Source organism: Podarcis filfolensis (genome assembly GCF_964270895.1).
Source record: "Podarcis filfolensis genome assembly, chromosome: 1".
Classification (NCBI taxonomy): domain Eukaryota; kingdom Metazoa; phylum Chordata; class Lepidosauria; order Squamata; family Lacertidae; genus Podarcis; species Podarcis filfolensis.
The window spans coordinates 52,997,624-53,015,915 of NC_139604.1; the positions used below are offsets into that span (position 1 = coordinate 52,997,624).

Consider the following 18,292-nt stretch of genomic DNA (forward strand, 5'->3'; position numbering starts at 1 on the left):
CGCTGGCGCGAAGCAGGCGCCACCCAAGGCGCTCTGGGGCTCCAATCAGGCGTCGGGGCGGAGCCGAGGCTGGAGCCGGCCACTGGGCTCGCTCTGCCTGCGGGATGCTCGTGCTGCGGCTCTTGCTACCGAGCGCGCCGGGGAGGCGCTGAAGATTTGGAGCGAGGGCGCCGCCGCCGCCTCACCAGGCCAGGTGAACGCCTATGAGGGAGAAGCGCCACCGTCCCTGGAATCGGCGTTGCCTTCGGAGCAGATGGACCCCCAGCTGCAGGAGGTGAGAGCGCGGCGAGGACGAGCCCGAGGGCACAGTCCCGCCCCCTCCAAGCTGCTAGTCCCTCTACACTAGGTCTCTTCTTCTTCCCTTGCCTTTGCTCCCCTCGCCTTCATTCAAGCGCGGCGGCGGGCGCACGGAATCCCTTTCCACCCGGCCAGCAGCTGGCCGGCCAAAGAGGAGGGGTCGCCCCGGTCCCCAGGCGCCCCTGCTAGGCTCGGCTGGGCTGCCGTCAAACGGCTGAGCGAGACTGCCCGGGCGGGGGGGTGGGTGTGTCGGGTCTCGTTTTGATCCAAGGGTCTCTGGCGGAGGGTCGAGGCTGAGACCAAGGGCTTCTCCCCCTTTAGATCCAAGGAGCAGAGGGGGGCTTCTCTGTCCATGAAAGGTGAAGAAGGGGCACCGTCCTCACACTTAACCCTGGCATTGGGAAGAAGAGGGAGGGGGAAAGCTGCAGGGTCTCCAGCGGAAAACAGAACCGGGTCCGGTGGGGACCTTTTGGGAGCAAGGGGTGATGATCCGTTTGCTAGACCGGGGCTATGCTTGTCAAGCTTCGCTGGAGCAGGAGTTTCCTTCTGGGAGGGGAAGGCGGGCGTGAGACAGTCTGGTTGCTGTGGGTGACCCTTAAAACTGGCCCCGAGAATCTCCCACCCTTCAGCCGGTCTGTACAGTCTGTTGGTGTCCAAGCCTCTCTCCAGTGATGACAAGGGAGGCTTTGAACCTTGACTTGTTGGGATGCAGGGGGCAGATTTGGCACATCTGATTTCCTCCTTTGCTTCTGCGAGGATGGGTGCATCCTCCTGTGTGAATGAGTAATATACCCCAACAGACGCGTTAAACCCAGAACTCGTTCTGAAATGGATGAGCCATTTGGGGATTTTATGTCTGTCTGTGTTACTAATTCACACGCTGGATTTTTGCTACGCTCATGTAGCATCTACTCCTCTGTTTCTCTGGGGAGAGGAGATGACAGGGTGTTCCCTTGATTGAAAGTGGCACTCAGCTGCTGCTGTGTCTGGTTTTTTGTTTTTTTTAAAGTGAAAACAGTCACCTTACCCTCCTCCAAATGAGCAAATTCGGGCTCTGTGCCCAAGGAATTCCCGTCAATACAGTTGAAGAGGGCTGGTGTGTGTGCGCATGCGCATGTGCACATGCATATTTCCACATATCCTTATTCAGGATGCTGGACACAGGCAGCAGAAGAAAAAAATACTGGGGAGATGAGGGGGAAAGGGAGGGCAAAGTGGGGGGGGGGAATTAGTCACGAATAGTCTTGCCTGTTGATTCCTGAAAGAGAAATAACTGTACATTTCACATTAACTGTCTCCAATATTTCCTCCGAAGTCAGTCTTGTTGACTTTGATGGAGTAAACTTTCAAGTTGTAGGAATCCATACTTATTTCATGTGCCAGTTTGTTATTCAATTATAATTTATACAGTACTGTATGTGAAAGGACCTTTTCTTTAAGTAACCACCAGGGGTCCAGCAACAGTGTGATAGATGAGGGGGGTGAAGCAATTTGCCTGGAAAACACTTGCTGCCTCACTTGGCCTCTACTATTGCCTATGTGTGTTTGGGCTTGGTCTTTGTAACCCAGAACACTTACTCCAAGCGCCATAGGTGGCTGCTGCTAAGTCCCCTTCATACCAGGGGCAACTTGGCCTGTTGCAGCCTGCCTTCAGGAGATGGAGCCCAAAGCCCTAGTTTCCCCCTGACCATTGTAACCTGTATACCCCTCTCTCCCCAATAGCTACAGCTGTACAGACATCTGGCAGGTGTCTTATTAATGCAGCAATGGGCTACTGCTGTGCAAGCAAGAGTGCCTTCTTACTCTGGCCTAGAAGTGCTGAAGAAAACTAAGGGCTGACAGTGGCCTTGATGTGAGCAGTGATGCAGCGTGGTGCACGGTCTGCTTGTCGCTGCCCTTTTCTGAAGCAGCACCAGATGACTGAGCAGTAAATGGCTAGCCATGGCAGTCCTAATTCTGTTTTCCGGGACCATAGTGCGGAAGAGTTGTGTGGGAGCACAGCTAAGCTGTGGCTTGGACTGGGGGGTTGATGGTCTTTGGGCCACTTTGGCTTTCCCCTTGACTGATGCTTGAGGTTTTCCCACCCTCTGTTAGTTTCTGGGCCATTAAGCTCAGTGTCTGAGCTGTCCAGGCACTAAGGGAGCAGGAGCAGATAATGGGTTTAAGGGGCTCCATCTTGCCCCCACCCTCTCTTTGTGTTCTTTATCTGAACAGATGTTTTTATGGATTCCACCCTCCTCTCCCCTCTTCACACAGCAGGCCGTGTCTGCTGTTCCCTCCCCCAATTCTCCTTGCACAGAATGTGGCCAGGAGCTGCTGTTGCACCCTTTAACTGATTAACCTAATGCTGCGCAGAGCGTCTGGTGCCTGGCTGTAATTGTAGGGAGCCCCATTAGCTCGCAAAGGAGCATCTTGCCCCTCAACCCTCTGTGCCCCAGCCAGTATGGAAAGGACTTGAAATGCAGGCAGAACAAAGTATCAGCCCTCCTTTTACATCCATGACAGTTCTTTGCAGCCCTACACACACACACACACACACACACACACACACACACACACACACACACTGCTCAGTAGAATCATGGCTCTAAAGGGCAGACACTGCAGGGACCAGGGCTTTTCTCAGTAGTCTTCAAGCATAGTTGCAGGTACCTCCAGTGGGTAGTCAAGTAGCCAAAAAGGATCTGCACAGGAAGATAGAAATCTGTCTTATTCTGAGTCAGGCCATTGGTCCATCTGGCTCAACAATGTCTCCAATGACTAGCAATGGGTGTCCAGGATTTCAGATGGGAGGACATTGCCAGTCCTCCCTGGTGAACTGGGATCTTCTATATGCAAAGCAGCATGTAGCTGCCCTTGGCTGGAATGCCTAAGTTTGTGATTCTTTTTTAAAAAAAAATTACTGAAGGGCACTCTAGACCTGGTTAGAGGCACTTTCCATATTATTTATTTATGCATCTATTTTTACATTATCCAAGAGCTACGCTTGTTACTGGAACAGATTCTGGCAGCCCAGCACAAATGCAAGACACTACAACCATCAGGCTAGGTTTGCTCCTTTGCTTTTAAATTATATCCTACTTTTCTGTTGAACAACTTTCCCTGCATGTCTGTGGGCAGGAAGTGGGTGACACAGAGGATGTGATTCTCTGTCTTGTCTGCCTTTGGGGACTGTGGCTCTTTGGGATGAGCAGGGAGGTCTGGGTCAAGCTCTGAGAAGCTGCTTCTCTTTCGACATCCATTTCTGGTTTGAGCGGCTCATCTAAAGCTGTGAGTAAAATCAAACCTAAATACAGCCATCTGCAATTTTTAAAATATAACTAAACAGAAGGGGGGGGAGAAGAGCAGAAACAGAAATGAGGCATAGCAGACTAAACAACAACAACCCTCTTCTGAAGTCTTCTAAAACATAAGTTTTCTCCTCCCACAGTGATGGAAGGTCAGGAAGGAGGTGGGCATCTCCCCCTGCCCCCCTCCACTGGGGAAGAGGGCTCCCAAGGCCTGTTGGGTGTGCAGTGGCTGAAAAGGTGTCATGTTATCTCCCTAACCTTCAAAGATGCCCCTCAGCAGTGAGAGCAGATAGTCTTATATGGAGGAAGATTAGAGAGGCATACAAATCCCAAAGCAAATGCTTTATTTGGTGGGGGGAGTGGGAGGAGGAGAGCATGTACAAAGTCAAGACTGAGAAAAGCATATGGGTGGATGGATGGAGGCTGAGATGAGGAAGCCGACTGTGGCAGGAGGGACAGAGTGTGGACTGAGGGGGATGTGTGGGCACGGGACTGCTCATATTTGCTTGCCCTCTTGCCCAGCTGGCTGCCACTTCTGTGCTTGGCATGATTTGCTGGCTGGATGACTTGGCTTCAAGCAGTAGCTCCGTGCTGTGTCTTGAGTATATGAAGCAAAACCAAACCACACAGCAACACTCAGAATGGGCTCAATGGCTTGAAGGGCATCCCCTGTGGTGTTGTGGAAGTCCTGGGTGGCACAGAGCCCATTGTGCCTTTTAGTGCCTCTGCATGTGCGGTGGGCAGGCTGCCCTGCTCTCTGGGGAAGCCTGCCAGCAGGCGCGGGCACTTCCCTTTGCAGGCTGAAAACCAGAGCAAACGGTTGAATGGTTGCCTTGCTGTCCCTTCCCCCTCCGATCTCAGAGAAGCCAAATCTTCCACAGTGGCCTAGTCACCCTGGCCTGCTTCTTCCCTGGACATATAACCAGAAGCAGCTCAGCAAGGGAGAGGGAGAGGTGGAATGGGGGGAGGAAGATGACTGCAGCTCTGTGCCTGGAGGGAAGTGGCTTGCAATCACAGTGAAAACTCCTGCACAGCTGGATGTGTGTGTGAGAGAGAACCGGGTGGTCGGGGAGAGAAAATGGTGGCAAGGGGTGTCCAAAGGGAGTTGTGACTATGACAGTGTTTTCCCTGTATATCTGTGGGCAGGAAGTGGACGACCACAGAGGATGTGGTCCTTGTGTTTGTCTGCCTCTTGCTCTCTGCCTTTTTTGTGCCAGGGCTTTTTTGGGATGAATGGCGGGGAGGCCTGGGTCAAGCTCTGAGAAGTTGCTCCTCTGTTCTCGTCATCCATTTCTGGTCTAGATGGTTTGTCTGCATGTTCCAAAACTTTGTGCCTCGCTTAGCTCTCTGACGAGTTAGGTGGCTGCGTTTTTCCTTACGCCATCATCTTCCCAAGTGACTTTTCTTTGGTTGAGAAGATGGTGGAGCCACAGAGCAGGGAACAACCTGTGTCTAAAACCCCTTTGTTGACTCTTTTGGCTCCCAAACAAGTAGCTTGTCACCATAGAAGGCAATAAAGCATGTTCAGCATAAGTGAAGGTTGGATTATTGTACATGGGGCATGTTTGGCCAGGGAGATGGTTGCCTCACTGCTCTCTTCCTGAGAGACGGGGTAATTGATTGTGTGTGTGTTAGCGGTAGGAGATGTAGTGCCCTCCAGATATTTTGGTCTATGACTCTCATCAGCCTCAGCCAGCATGGTCAAGGATGATGGGAGTTGTAGTCTAGCAACATTTTGAGGGCACCACACAACCCCGCTGAAATCAGGAGGCGAGTGTGGCACTGACCGTCGTTATCTGACTGCCCATTTTTTGATGTAAGAGTTCTGAACCAGATGTTGGTTTGATCTCACAAGACTAATTATTATTTGTTCGCTTATTACAACCCAGTCCTTTCCTCCAGAGAGTATAGGGTTTTCCATTTTATACTAAAAACAACCCTGGAAGGTGAACTAGACTAAAAGAGAGAGAGAGAAATAGGTCCAAGGTCACCCAGTGCAATTCATGGCTGAGAACCTCCTTGGTCTTAGCCAGGACTAACCAGTATATCTCACTAGAATTGAATTGTTATGTTCAGACACACACCTTTTTGGATATATGGCAGGGAAGATAACATGGGCCAGAAACAAAAGCCTCAGGAGTAGTGATCAAAGAGGTTCCTTATGGGCACTTGAAGGATATTAAATGTGATATGGAGGCATACAGTGTGATTGGCTGAGCAATTGCACTTGCATTCAGAAGTTGGTGTACAAACTAAGGGACAATCTAAGGCTGAGTGCTATTGCGCTCAGGTCCTGCTTTCAGGCTTCCCATGGGCATCTAGCTGGCCGCTGTATATGCAGGATATATGGAGTACATAGGCCAGATATATGGAGTAGATAGGCCAGAAGATCCTGCAAGGATCTTCTTATGTTCTTATTTCACATGTGTGTGTTTTTCACTTGTGTGCAACATCAATATTTTCCTGTGTAAAATGCCCATTGTGGTTCATATTGCCAGACACCAGCTCAATACACAAATTTGGTGGCAAGTTAATGAGTGTTGAGTATTTGGCTGGGGAGAAGACAGAGAAGTGAATCAACTCCTAAGAATTTCTAACTCCTTCCCCACCCCCTTTTAAAGATACCAATGTGTCATTCATTGTAAGGCTACTTAACCACTCTGAAAAATTAAGTTTCCAATTATATAAGAAATATCACTTCAAGAACACAGGGTAGGTGTTTGGGAATGCTTTATTATTATTATTAAAGTAAGGTGTTGTTGTATTGCATTGCTTTCTGTGCCACCTCTGTCTATTAGCACTCGGGTTAATTGCAACGTGAGGTAGTACGGTTAGTTATTACACTGTGAATCCAACAGCGTCACATTAGCAATAAACAATTAGCAAATATAGTGGACCACAGTTTTTGTTAGGAAGAAACAACTGGCAGCCCAGCAGCTCAGGCTGGCCTCCATAGCATCCCCCATGGCCTCCGATCCCTGGGATGTGCTCCCATTATTATGCACCTTATGAGCCCCTCTTTCTGAGGCAAACCAACTGGAGTCTTGTCCAAAACTTGCATCTTCTCACCTTCAGAGGCTCTTCCAGAGTTCGTGCAAACACAACTGAGATGATGAGTTGCATAAGGGAGAGAATTTTAACAGAGTTTCTGTGGCTGTTCATGACAAAGAGGGATATAAATAATGAGCCCTTTGCTAGTGACTTGGACCAAGATGCTAACGTTCATCAGGAGGAGACACAATAAGATCATAAGTAGAGCTTGCTTGCTGGATCAGGCCAATGGCCCATCTCACAGTGGCTAACCAGGCTGCCTGAGAGCTTTACCAGAGCCTGCTCACCCTGGCAAGGAGAGGGTTAATAAACCTTTGTCTGTGTTTTGACATGTAAGTGGACCCCTATTTAAAAAAGCAATAGCTGATCATGAATCTAGGTTCCTTGGTTTGTTCCTTTCCCCTACCTAATCACCCACACACCGATGTACATCTGGATTTTTTAAAACCTTGGAGGCTGGGATGGGTAGGTTTGTGTCCAACATCTACTGCTTTCATTTCCTTTGGATTTCTCTTTCCCCATTGTAGAGAGCTCCAGTGCTTGAATTTTGCCAAGGTCATTCTTGAATTTCATTTGTGTCCTCTTCCAGCGTTTGCGATTCCCTGGGGGACAAGAGGGGGAATGAACCTTGCATCTATTCTTAGGCAAGGGAGAAAGGAGGATCCAACAAATCATGAACCTGTTAGCTTGACTTTGGTCCCAGCCTTTTTGCTAGAACGAATCGTAAAACCATCCGTCTTGAGGACGGAGCTGATGTCACCCTGGAGGGGTAGCGTTGTGGTGTTTAAAACAACAGCAGCCAGCACAGCTCTGACGAGGATGCTTCGTGCCAACCGGCCAACGGGCGTGCGCTCCCTCATCTTTTGAAAATGTGACTGGCCTGATCTATGCGAGGAGATGGGGGAGGGATGCAGTTTGCAAATGCACCTTGTCTTTCAGTAAAGCACTTTGGCACAGCTCCATACAATGTGCTCATGCAGAAGCTCAGAAATGTGTGGCTGCCTCGCAGCAGCTCCACCAAGCCCACGTTTACCTATAAACGAGCTCCCTGCTAATGCTTATCATTCTAATAGCTTCCTATGAAAATAACAGCTGGAACATTCACCCAGATCTTATTTTGTTGTGCCCAGAGCATCCAAGCTTGTGATGCTGCTCAGCTCAGATGCTGAATGCAGATGTGTCTCTGCTCAGATCTTCCTAGTATGGCACAAGAGAGAGAAAGAGAGAGGACTCTTGGAATGATGAACGTCCCATAAGATCAAAGTCAAAATGCTACTCTTTGATTGTAACAGAAATGGAGGAGAGTGTGTAGTGCATGACTGGTTCATAGTCACAAAGAAAGAGAGTGGAACAGAGCCCTCGCCATTTTTAACCAGACATGTGGATTCATCGAAAGCTCCTTTGACATGCCAGTGCTGTAAAGTAAAGTAGGTGTTCAGCCTCTTCATCAGAAGGCGAAGGCTCCAGAAACACAAACAATATAACATTAAATAATAAAAGTCCAGAGAGCTGTGTTTTGAGAATTTGATAGTTTTCCATAGAAACGCATGTCATTTTTGGATCCAGATATCTGGTTGCACTTCAACCAGTGCAATGCCAGTGACACACACTGTTCTGCTTTTTCTTATTTTGCCCCACTCTTCCATTCTACTAGCTGTTTGTATGGCTGAGAAAGGTTCAGATACAATTCTTTTTGGCAAGCGTGGAAAAAAGAAGCAGCAGCAGCTTAAGCTGAACGAAATTGGAATAAAAGACCTATAAGTCTGAAGTGGACAAAAATAATTCTGTCACATCTGCAGTGGGATCTGAGTATGACCCAAATCTGAGAAACATTCATTTAAAAAAAGGGGGAAAGGAGGGGGGGCACTGAACAGACTATTGATTAAACTGCTGGCCTTCTTTCACTTGTGTGTTAACAAAGGAAATCAGTAGTGAATAGATGTTTTAAGAAATATAAAGCTAGGAAGCCATGTAGTTCTAATACTCTATTGGCTTTGAAGCAAAAAAGCAGCTGTTAAACATTTCCGGCGTTTAGAATTTTTTAATTTATTTTAACCCTCATCCTTCAGACATGGCCAGGTGAGCTGGTTAGTGCAAAACTCTGATATTGGTGATGTGTTCAGTGGATTGCCCAAAGACATGAATGCACCTGCCACAGATTAGCAGATGCAGCAGCCTGCCCCAACTCAGGCAATGCCTTATGGTGACTTGCTATGCACAGTTCTAGGAAAAGGCTGTGGCAGATGGCGCCATTGACTCCAGCACCAACCCTGTCGGGTAGCCTGGAAGCAACAGAGTGTCGCGTCCTATTTCTTTCTCTGTTGGCCACCACCCACATATGCACCATTTATTTTATTTTATTTATTACATGTATATACCACCTTTATCTTCCAAGGAGCTGAAGGTGGTGTACATGGTTCTCCTCCTCCCCCATTTCACCCTCGCAACAACCCTGTGAGGGGGGTTAGGCTAAGAGATGGTGACTGGCCCAAGGTCACCCAATAAGCTTCATGGCTGAGTGGGGATTCAAACTCTGGACCCCGGTGAGTTCTGACTGACAGACGACTTTGTCCAGCCAACAGGAGGAGTGGGGGACAGCCAGGAAAATGGCCATGGGTCTAGAGGATGAAGCAAGCAAGGTGGCTACAGGAGGGCTGTCAAGGTGTTAGACATAACCTTTCCTCTGAGTGCCTGTTGGGGAGTTGGTGGGAGTGACCTGAACCTTTCCACCCGGACCAAAGGGAGGATGCTGGGCAGTATGCCTTTGCCTTCATCCTGGATTGTCTCTTCCAGGTGATGTTCTATGAACAGGACATCCATCAAATATCCAGTTTCAGACGACTCCCTATATTGAATGACATTTCTGCAAGAGCTTTCAGGATGAGGTGTATGAACAAAATGGAAGGAGTTTGGGTCACAAAATACAAATTTAACGGGTGTCTATATAATGACCCAAGTTCACACATGCATGCCATTCTAGTCACTTGATTATTTAATGCTTGTAGTACTGTTCATTTGACCAGCCTGTGAAGTTTGAGTTTGTGTGTTAGGGCATTTGTAACTGCAAACCCCTCCCATTCAGTTGGTTGCATGACTACATTATTTGTACACATGTAGGGTTTATGTGCATGATGAGGGATCCCATAAAAAAGCAACCAATCAAATGCATTCAGGTGAGGGAGGGATTCCCCCCCACATCCTATTCTCTCTCCCCATTCTCCCCAATTTATTCTATCCTGATTGGTCATGTGGATAGTCCTATTGGTTTAAACTGGTTTGTGCTTCAAGTGGTATATACATTCTGCCTGTACTATTTGATGCCTGTAACAACTTATTCATGCATGCAGGCCACCAGCTGATGTAGAGCTAACCACACAACGAACATTCATGTGTCAACTATCCTTAAAACAGACATGGTTCTATATTGACACAGCTCAGTATCCAAAGGCACCATCAACAGTTGGGAGAGCGTCTGATGGGCCAGGAGAGAGCTGTCATTTGTGTCTATGTAGATGGAAGCAAATATCTGTACATTCTCCTCATTTTCAGTGATGGAACAACTGCTTGGTATAGCTCAGTATAGGAATTAGAATAAATTATACATATTAGAATTCTACCAAAGGGCCTCTGAAAGTAGCATCAAGCACCAGGCGTCTTAATACCATGCTGCTGAGTAGTCTCCACTGTCATGGTCATCAAGGAAGTCTGGATCGTGGAAGGAATTTTAACCTGCTTTACCAGACCTTTGAGTACAGTACAATAAGCTGAATTCTCACCTCTTCTAGATTGTGGAGAGGTAATGTGGAAGAAAAGTTCAGGGGGAGTCATCAGTGTGGAGACAAGAGCTCCTTTCCAAACAGACTACCTCTTGCAATCCACTCATCAGAATTTGTGCGTATGTAAGAAGATGGCAATGGTTTTACTTTGATTTTTTTGATGCTGACCCCATGCGACATGCTGTCGCTGTAGATAACAGTGAGGAGTGCATTTGCACGTTAATTGCCATGAGGTGACTGAATAGATGTTGCTCTGTGTTTTCTTTTTTTGAGAGAGAGAGCGCAAAGCAATTGCAGAGTTTGTGTGGAAGCAGAGTGGAATTGAATGTCAAAGGGAACCCTGAATGCCCACTCTTCAGCAAAAAACTCCCCAGTTTCTTTGCTCCAGCAAACCGTGTTGCCTTGATGGACATGCAGTGTTGCTCAGCAAGGTGCAAACACTTGGTGGATCTGGGCAGAAGGGTGACACAGGAGCTCACCCGCAGCGCTTTAAGATCCCAGTAAGGCGAATACTAAGCAACTCCCCATATTGCCATTTGTGGGAAGAGTAGATGCAGCTGCTACTACAGCTGAGGACACTTTTGAACCAGTAGATCAGGGAGCTGGAAATTAGATTAGTCTAAAGGCATTGCTTGATTCCTGTTCCCTGGGGCGGTGAGTCTCCAGCCAGATCTCTCTGCCTGTGACCTTGCCTGGATTTGCAAGCTAAGCACAGCTGAGGAGAGTGGGTGGGTCTCTGCTGCAGGGAAGACCTCCAAGAAAGGAAGGGCGGTGTCAGCTGGTTCGCCCTGACCTGCAGCCACTGATGGCGCAGCCTGAGTTTCTCTTCTCCCTTGTTATTTCCTTGCTGCTTGCTGACAGGGCAGCCTCCCTTTTTTCATATCAATTGCTCTTTTTAGGCAGGTATATTGTCTCATTCTTGAAAGTGAAGAAGGTATATCATCTCATGATTTGTTAGTCTTGCAAACTGGGTATTGCTGCAGTCCCCTGCAACCCACCTTTCTCTACCATGAAAAAAATGACACTGACACAGAGAGGAGCAGGATAATTTGTACTTGGTTTCCCTGCTGTCCCATAAACCTAGTTTATGTATGGCAGTATCACATATATAATTACAATTGGTGTATATAATGTGAGCAGAACTAGTAGGTTCCACTCAAAAGATGTAAAGGGATAAAGTCTAGCTGGAAAATGCTGGAAAAAGAGTATCTGAGCATCTCAAGCTAACAGATGGTGCTAACTTTTTAAAAAATACAGAAAATAAAAATGAATGTGAAACTGAAGATAATCATGAATAAGCATAGAGGTATTGACTATTGCTCTGCCATCATCATGAATTCGATCTCTCTTATGAATGCCAACTTAGTACCTGTTTCAGCACAAATATTATTCCTAGGCTAAAAACAAGTAGATGTCACCCACACACAAAAAATAGTGCTGTCATTGACCATGAGTCACTTCTAACTATTGTACACTCTTGTATCCCCCTCTCTCAAAGCAACTCTAGAGAGCCATAGCAGAAGATTTTTCCACGCAGTAAAACTTTGCAGTGGTTATGAAATGCAGTATTCACGCAATAGAAAAGAAGTGCCAAACAAATGGATAAAACCTGTATACTGTATTCATTACCGCTTTTCCTTCTGCAGGGTTCTAAACGTGCTTGCAAGGGCATCCCATTATTGCAAAACTGACCACTTAAGAAGTCTCCTAAGTATTATTGCCTTGAAGCTTATATGAAATTTCTAGCTAGCCCTTACTTTTGGAGCGCTTCATCTCCTGCTGATTTGCCTCCTACCTCTGCCTCTTCCCATTTGGTAAAAGCTCATCATCCTGGCCCATTCACCAAGCTGCTTCCTCTGGTCAACTCCTGATTGGGAGTTCATGCTCTCTTGTCACACTATTAACTATTTTGAATGGTGCTGCTGAGCCAGTTCTGAGGCGGGACAGTAGGGAGCATGTAAAGGCTGCAGACAGTCTCTGTTTGGTGTGAAGAGAGGCAACAGGTCTCCAGCCTAAGAGGGAAGGCATGATTGTCGAGTTTAGGGGAAGACCAGAAGGCAAGATAATGATAATGATGATGATGATGATGAGGATGATGGGTGTGAGATCAGGCTGTGGAAGCGCAATGCTGTTCGAGAAGTATAAATGAAAGTCCCCATTTACGATCCATGTGGTGTGGCCTCCCTTTCTGAAAGCCATTATTGATTGCCTCCTCTCCAAACCTTCCTTGGGGACTGATCAGATAACCTTTTTTTCTCTTGTGGGTATAGTGGATGCTCTTCCCACTGGCAGTGCTCTTACTCCTGCTTCCATTAGCTAATTTCTGTTTATATGTATCCATCACTTATTCATGATCCATTGGATCAATCAGAAGATGCATTTGTTGAAACCTGATTCAAGCCTTATGTGGAGACTGTAGGCCTCCCCCATTGCTGAGACCAGGAGGATAGGTTAGCAATTTTGATAAAAGTCTTGTAATGTGGCCATCAAACCACAGGGTAGGGACTTGGTTCTCGGCTCTTTGTTGGCACATGCCAACTGTAGTGGTTCAAAAAACTCTTTCTCCCCAAGAGATGCACCATAATGCCCAGGGTGTTGTACTTCTGCTACCAAAGACAGCAGGACAGGGATCTATCTCCTGCTTTAGATAGTGTACCCCCAGGTGAGTCTTTCACTGTACATCTTCTGCATGGGTAGACTCTGTACATGGGTGAACCAGAGTCAAGAGAAGGACCATCATTCACTTGTAAAGCACACAGAAGGTCCCACATTTAATTCTTGGTGTTTCTCGTTAAAAGAATTAAACAGCAGATAATGGGTTCTGCCTGAGCTCTGGAGAGCCTCTGCTAGCCATGTTAGCCAAGACTGCCAAGACTGAGTGACTTCACACTGTATCCTGATTTGTCATCTTATTGTTGTGACTTAACACATCTCCACAAATAAAAAAGTACAGTGCTTACCATTGAAATGTGATACAGAAAAGCACGCAGTGAGTAGCCTTTCCCATCACCTCTCAAGTCACAGGCCAGACACCAAATTGAGAGTGGTTGTTTTTTAAAAAATGAAAAATCCCAACATTCCCCACCCTTTTCATCTTCTGGTGTTTGAGCTTTTCAAGTACACTGTGCATCAGGGGCATAAGCTGACACATTTTTAGCTCTTGAGTCAGGATCCCATGAAACTGGAATTTTGCAAGACCCTGAGGTGTCTTCAGGAGAAAGGTTCCTCTGGTACATCTAGTCATGCAGCTCATCTGCAACCAAGAACAAACATGAGCTAAATCACCATGGAGAGGCATAAAGGAAGCAGGCTCCCTGCATTCATTGCCATAGCTTGCATTGTAGCATCCTGGCTCTCGACCAGCCCCCCCCCCCCCAGGCTGCCCTTCTGCTGATAACCGCAGTGGCTTTGCAATCAATCCTTCCTCTGTAGGTTTCCCATAAACTAGGCTGGCTCTTCTTGCCTCATGTTGAAATCTCTTTTGAGGTGGTGCAAAGCTAGACATGATTTGAATGTTGATATTCATCAAGCTGGATATTAAATCTCTTTTGCTAGACTTTTTTTAAAAGACAAAAATGCTATAAAGATATTCATATGTAGGTCATACTCTCTCCCTATAACATTTCTGTGAAGCCACACAATTTGGTAGTGATGTGGAGTGGAAAAATGGAGGGGTTGCCTAACCTCTTCACTGATTTGCTGCATCTGTGCTCCAAGCTGCCCTCGTGAGTTGCATTTTCTCCCGCGGGGTTGCAGAACATATTGCTCAGTGCTTTTTTCCTATTAAAAAAAATGTTTAGGGGTACTTTCATTTTCCTACTCATATTGAAATACTGCCCCTCAATGAGGCCAAACTTAGATTCACAAAATGTTTAGGGGTATGCGTACCCTTGCGTTCCGCACCCCCCCCCCAGAAAAAAAGCACTGATATTGTTGCATTGTATTATTGCAAAGCTGTTAAAACTCATTGAATACCGTTTAGAAGTAAGAATTTGCTTGTTCTGGTTTTGCACACTGGGTTTAAATCAATATTTCCTCCTACTGTAACTCTAGTCATGTCTGACCTCTGAGGGAAGAGCAAAAGTCCCATCTCCGATGCGTGACCTGTTTGCAGAGAGGGACATTTGCTGCTTTTATTAGCAGCAAATTAGGAAACACGTTTCTGAGTGTGTATATTGAGTGGTATCTTTTGGAGGTCAGGGGAAGCCCCCAATTTGGTTTCATCCCCCCCCCCCGCCCCGGTTTGGCCTTGTTTCCCATTTCTGCTCAATTTCCTCATTTCAAGAAGATGGTAAAATATATACCATTTAAAAGGAGGATCTGGAACAAGTATTTAGAGGAGACCATCTGTGTGAGGACCTTTTCACAGAGCTCTTCCTTCCTAAACCTGGTCAATTCTCACCTGTCCTTGGCCAAGCAGGGTCCTGTGTTTCCTGTGGGAAGGTGTATTGAACTGGTGGTGCTCAGCTGCAACCAGCAGCCATTTCTACAATTGTCACAGCACCTTCTCCAGTCACTGTGTGACCGTAAGAATTGTTGCTGACTACCTACACACTGCCAGTTTATGTTATCTGTTTCTCCACACAAATGTCTGCCTGAGGATCATCAAAGCTGCATGTAGGAAGATGGTGGTGAGGGAAGTATTTTTTAAATATTGCAGTTGCATCCCACCTCCTGCCAAGGAGGTAATACAGTGGTACCTCGGGTTAAGTACTTAATTCGTTCTGGAGGTCTGTTCTTAACCTGAAACTGTTCTTAACCTGAAGCACCACTTTAGCTAATGGGGCCTGTTGCTGCCGCCGCGCTGCCAGAGCACAATTTCTGTTCTCATCCTGAAGCAAAGTTCTTAACCTGAGGTACTATTTCTGGGTTAGCGGAGTCTGTAACCTGAACCGTATGTAACCTGAAGCGTATGTAACCCGAGGTACCACTGTAATGGCATTTTTAGCCTCACATGAGACCCTGTGAGGTACATTGGGAGGGAAACAATGTAGGGGCAGTTGTGTAAGAGATGTGATTGGGAGAGAGGAAGGGCTGCATCTGGAGATGCGAGAGGTCTCATTTAGGTCTCATTTAAAGCCAAATCTGTCAAATCTGTACTTTATGGAATGATACGCAAACTGAAGCACAGCTATCCTTTGAAATTCACACTTATCCAAATGTTGCTATGCAGTTTCCCAACTGAACAATGTTTACAAAATGCAGGTATGAAGGGAATGTGTATGTGGGTAGGTTCTCCTGTTCATTTACAGTGGTACCTCGGGTTAAGTACTTAATTCGTTCTGGAGGTCTGTTCTTAACCTGAAACTGTTCTTAACCTGAAGCACCACTTTAGCTAATGGGGCCTGTTGCTGCCGCCGTGCTGCCGGAGCACAATTTCTGTTCTCATCCTGAAGCAAAGTTCTTAAGCTGAAGCACTATTTCTGGGTTAGCGGAGTCTGTAACCTAAAGCGTATGTAACCTGAGGTACCACTGTATTAGTTTTCATTGACGGTGTGGGAGCTTGGTGGGCCCTGGGAAGACCTGGTATATGTAGACTGCAGCAATGGGAGAAACTTAAGCCCTGTTTACTGACTAGGTCTCAGCATTCATGGCATGTGCGGGCCTGTCTGCAGTGTGCCTGCAGGTGTATGCTTGAAGGTACATTGGAGGCATGTGTAATGGGTGGGGTACAGGGCCTGGCCCTCAAATCCCGCCCCCATTGTGCACACTTCTTGCATTAATTGAACACGGGAGCTACACTTCTGGCCATTACAGTCAGCCAGTAAAGTCTCACACTCTACATTTTCACAGCTTGCTACAGAAATGTAAACAAAACAAAACAAAACCCCACCAGAAGACACCATGTTCCCTGTGATGATGCAGTTGGAGCCTGTGTAGGCATGCATGTTTCCTCATTTCTCACCATTTCAGGACTTGGTGCCATCCGATGACAGAATATGTGAACAGACGCCGCTGAAAAGCTTTGTCCTTAAGGTGACACCTGGGCTATGGACAGTCCCTCTCTGGTGGCTCCTCCACACCAGTCATGGCTAACTGCTGCAGTCATTCAGAGATGCCCATGTGGGAACCAGCCCACAGGCTTCATTTATGGAAGGGAGGTTGCTTCCGCTGATGGTTGAGGGCAATTGCAGGAAGCAACATTAGGGGTAGATATGCTCACGAGTGCACAGATAAGTATGGTCAGGTGTAGAGCGTATGGTTTGAATCCTGCTATGATTGGTTGCAGGGTACACGTGTTTGGCTGCAGGAGCAGGACCGGCTGCAGCCCTGCACGATTGGCTCTTGTGTTGATGGATCCGTGCTCTTCACTTCAGACTATGGCGAGGTAAGTGAAATGGAAACACAGCATTTTCATGAGCCGCCAGAGGAAACCCTTCCAGGTCATTCCCTTGCACATCTGGACTAAATAAAAGCTGATAGCTCAGGAGACTCTTTCCCCCCTCTCCTGTGGCCATAATATACAGCACCTTTAAGGTTGCCAAGTTACAAAGAAAAAACCTTCTTTGCATTCTTCCCTAGGTGGCTTTGGCAGGTATGGGTTTTCTTAAGGCTTTGTCCTCCTTTTCTTAAGGCTTGCAAATTGGTTTTTCCTTGAATTACCGCTGCTTGTTGACATTGCCACAAAGCACTTAGATGCTCAGGAGAGGCGTCTGCAAAAGCCAGACAGACTGAAGGCTTTGGAAGCAGCTGTATGCAAGCAATTCACACCTCTTAGCATTTCTAAAAGTGGCTGCCTCTGAAATTGGTGATAATCCCTGTAGGGATGCGGGAGTCAGTCCACTTCCACCTCCCTTTCTCCTATAATCTCTTTGGTTTATGTAAGGAACGGAGATTGGCATCTTTCTCAGACCCTCCCATAGCATATAAGACAAAATGACTTCATGAAGATCAGTTAATTTTTAGTGTTACTTCCAACTACTGGGGCCTGTTAAGAGAGTGGCAGAAGGGTGGGGTTTCTTCCAAGCCATTAGCTATCAACTTTCCAGGCGCAGAAAATATTTATTCTGATTCCCCTTCTGATATAGGTAACTATAGATATAGATACTTGGTATACACCTAAAAGTGCAAAGTGTGGAGGTAAGAAGCTCATCTGTACAAAGATGTCTCTGCTTGTAAAACACAATGAGTCACTTCAGTTCACTGTTGGTTGAACTCACCCAGTGGTGAGTCCAGATGTGTTCACTGAGAGGACTCATTCATCGAATCCTGCTCAATGTGTATAAATCATGTAGGATGGCATTCAGCTTAAGTTTTACTCAAGAGTAGACTTGTTGAAATGAAAGGACCAAACTTTGTTGTGCCTAGTAATTTCAGTGGCACCAAAACTTGGTTGAATACCACCCATGGTTTTAATTTACTTCTTATTGTAGAAATAAAAGTTTAAAATAGATGCGAAAGGACAAGGTAAATGCAGAAGAGGGGTTGACCCCTCCCATTTCCTGTTACTTACCTCTCTACACCCTTGCACTCCTTTTACTGTTGAGCCCACCCACTTCATAAATAAGCAGGGCAAGAAACCTGCCGGCCATTATTGCATTTTGTTAGCAGAGAGTCAACTGATCAACTGCCAGGAGTTACTGCCCCCCACAGAATCCTGCATCTCTACATGCACCATCTTTTCCTTCCCTCCAGGTGTTCTGCTACCCGTGGGCCTCTGTGCCCAGAGAGAAAGTCCTGCCGATGCATCGGTCGAGTATGGAGGGGGTGGAGGACATGTCCATGCTGGGGGACCTGCACGAGGCGGCCATTTTGCTCAATCTGCACCAGCGCTACCAGCAGGACCACATCTATGTGAGTGACCAAAGCAAACAGATTCTTTGCTAGCCCACCAACAGGCTGCCAGAGCAGAAGTGGCCTGAAAAGAAAGCTCAGCTG

The 18,292-nt window shown here is 46.8% G+C and overlaps 1 protein-coding gene across 2 annotated transcripts in view; it reads left to right on the forward strand.

Moving 5' to 3' along the window:
- Positions 1–43: 43 nt before the first annotated feature.
- The window catches only part of LOC310767210 (unconventional myosin-X-like), a 76,816-nt gene continuing 58,567 nt past the window's right edge, over positions 44–18,292 (forward strand). The window contains exons 1-3 of one of the 2 annotated variants that reach the window (XM_083624145.1): positions 44–274; positions 16,644–16,742; positions 18,050–18,208. Coding sequence is in view for 1 of the 2 variants with exons in the window: in XM_083624144.1 (XP_083480270.1) it covers positions 254–274; positions 16,644–16,742; positions 18,050–18,208 (279 nt within the window). In the remaining variant the exon portion in view is untranslated. The remainder of the gene's footprint in view (positions 275–16,643; positions 16,743–18,049; positions 18,209–18,292) is intronic. The other variant, XM_083624144.1, reaches the window with a different exon arrangement.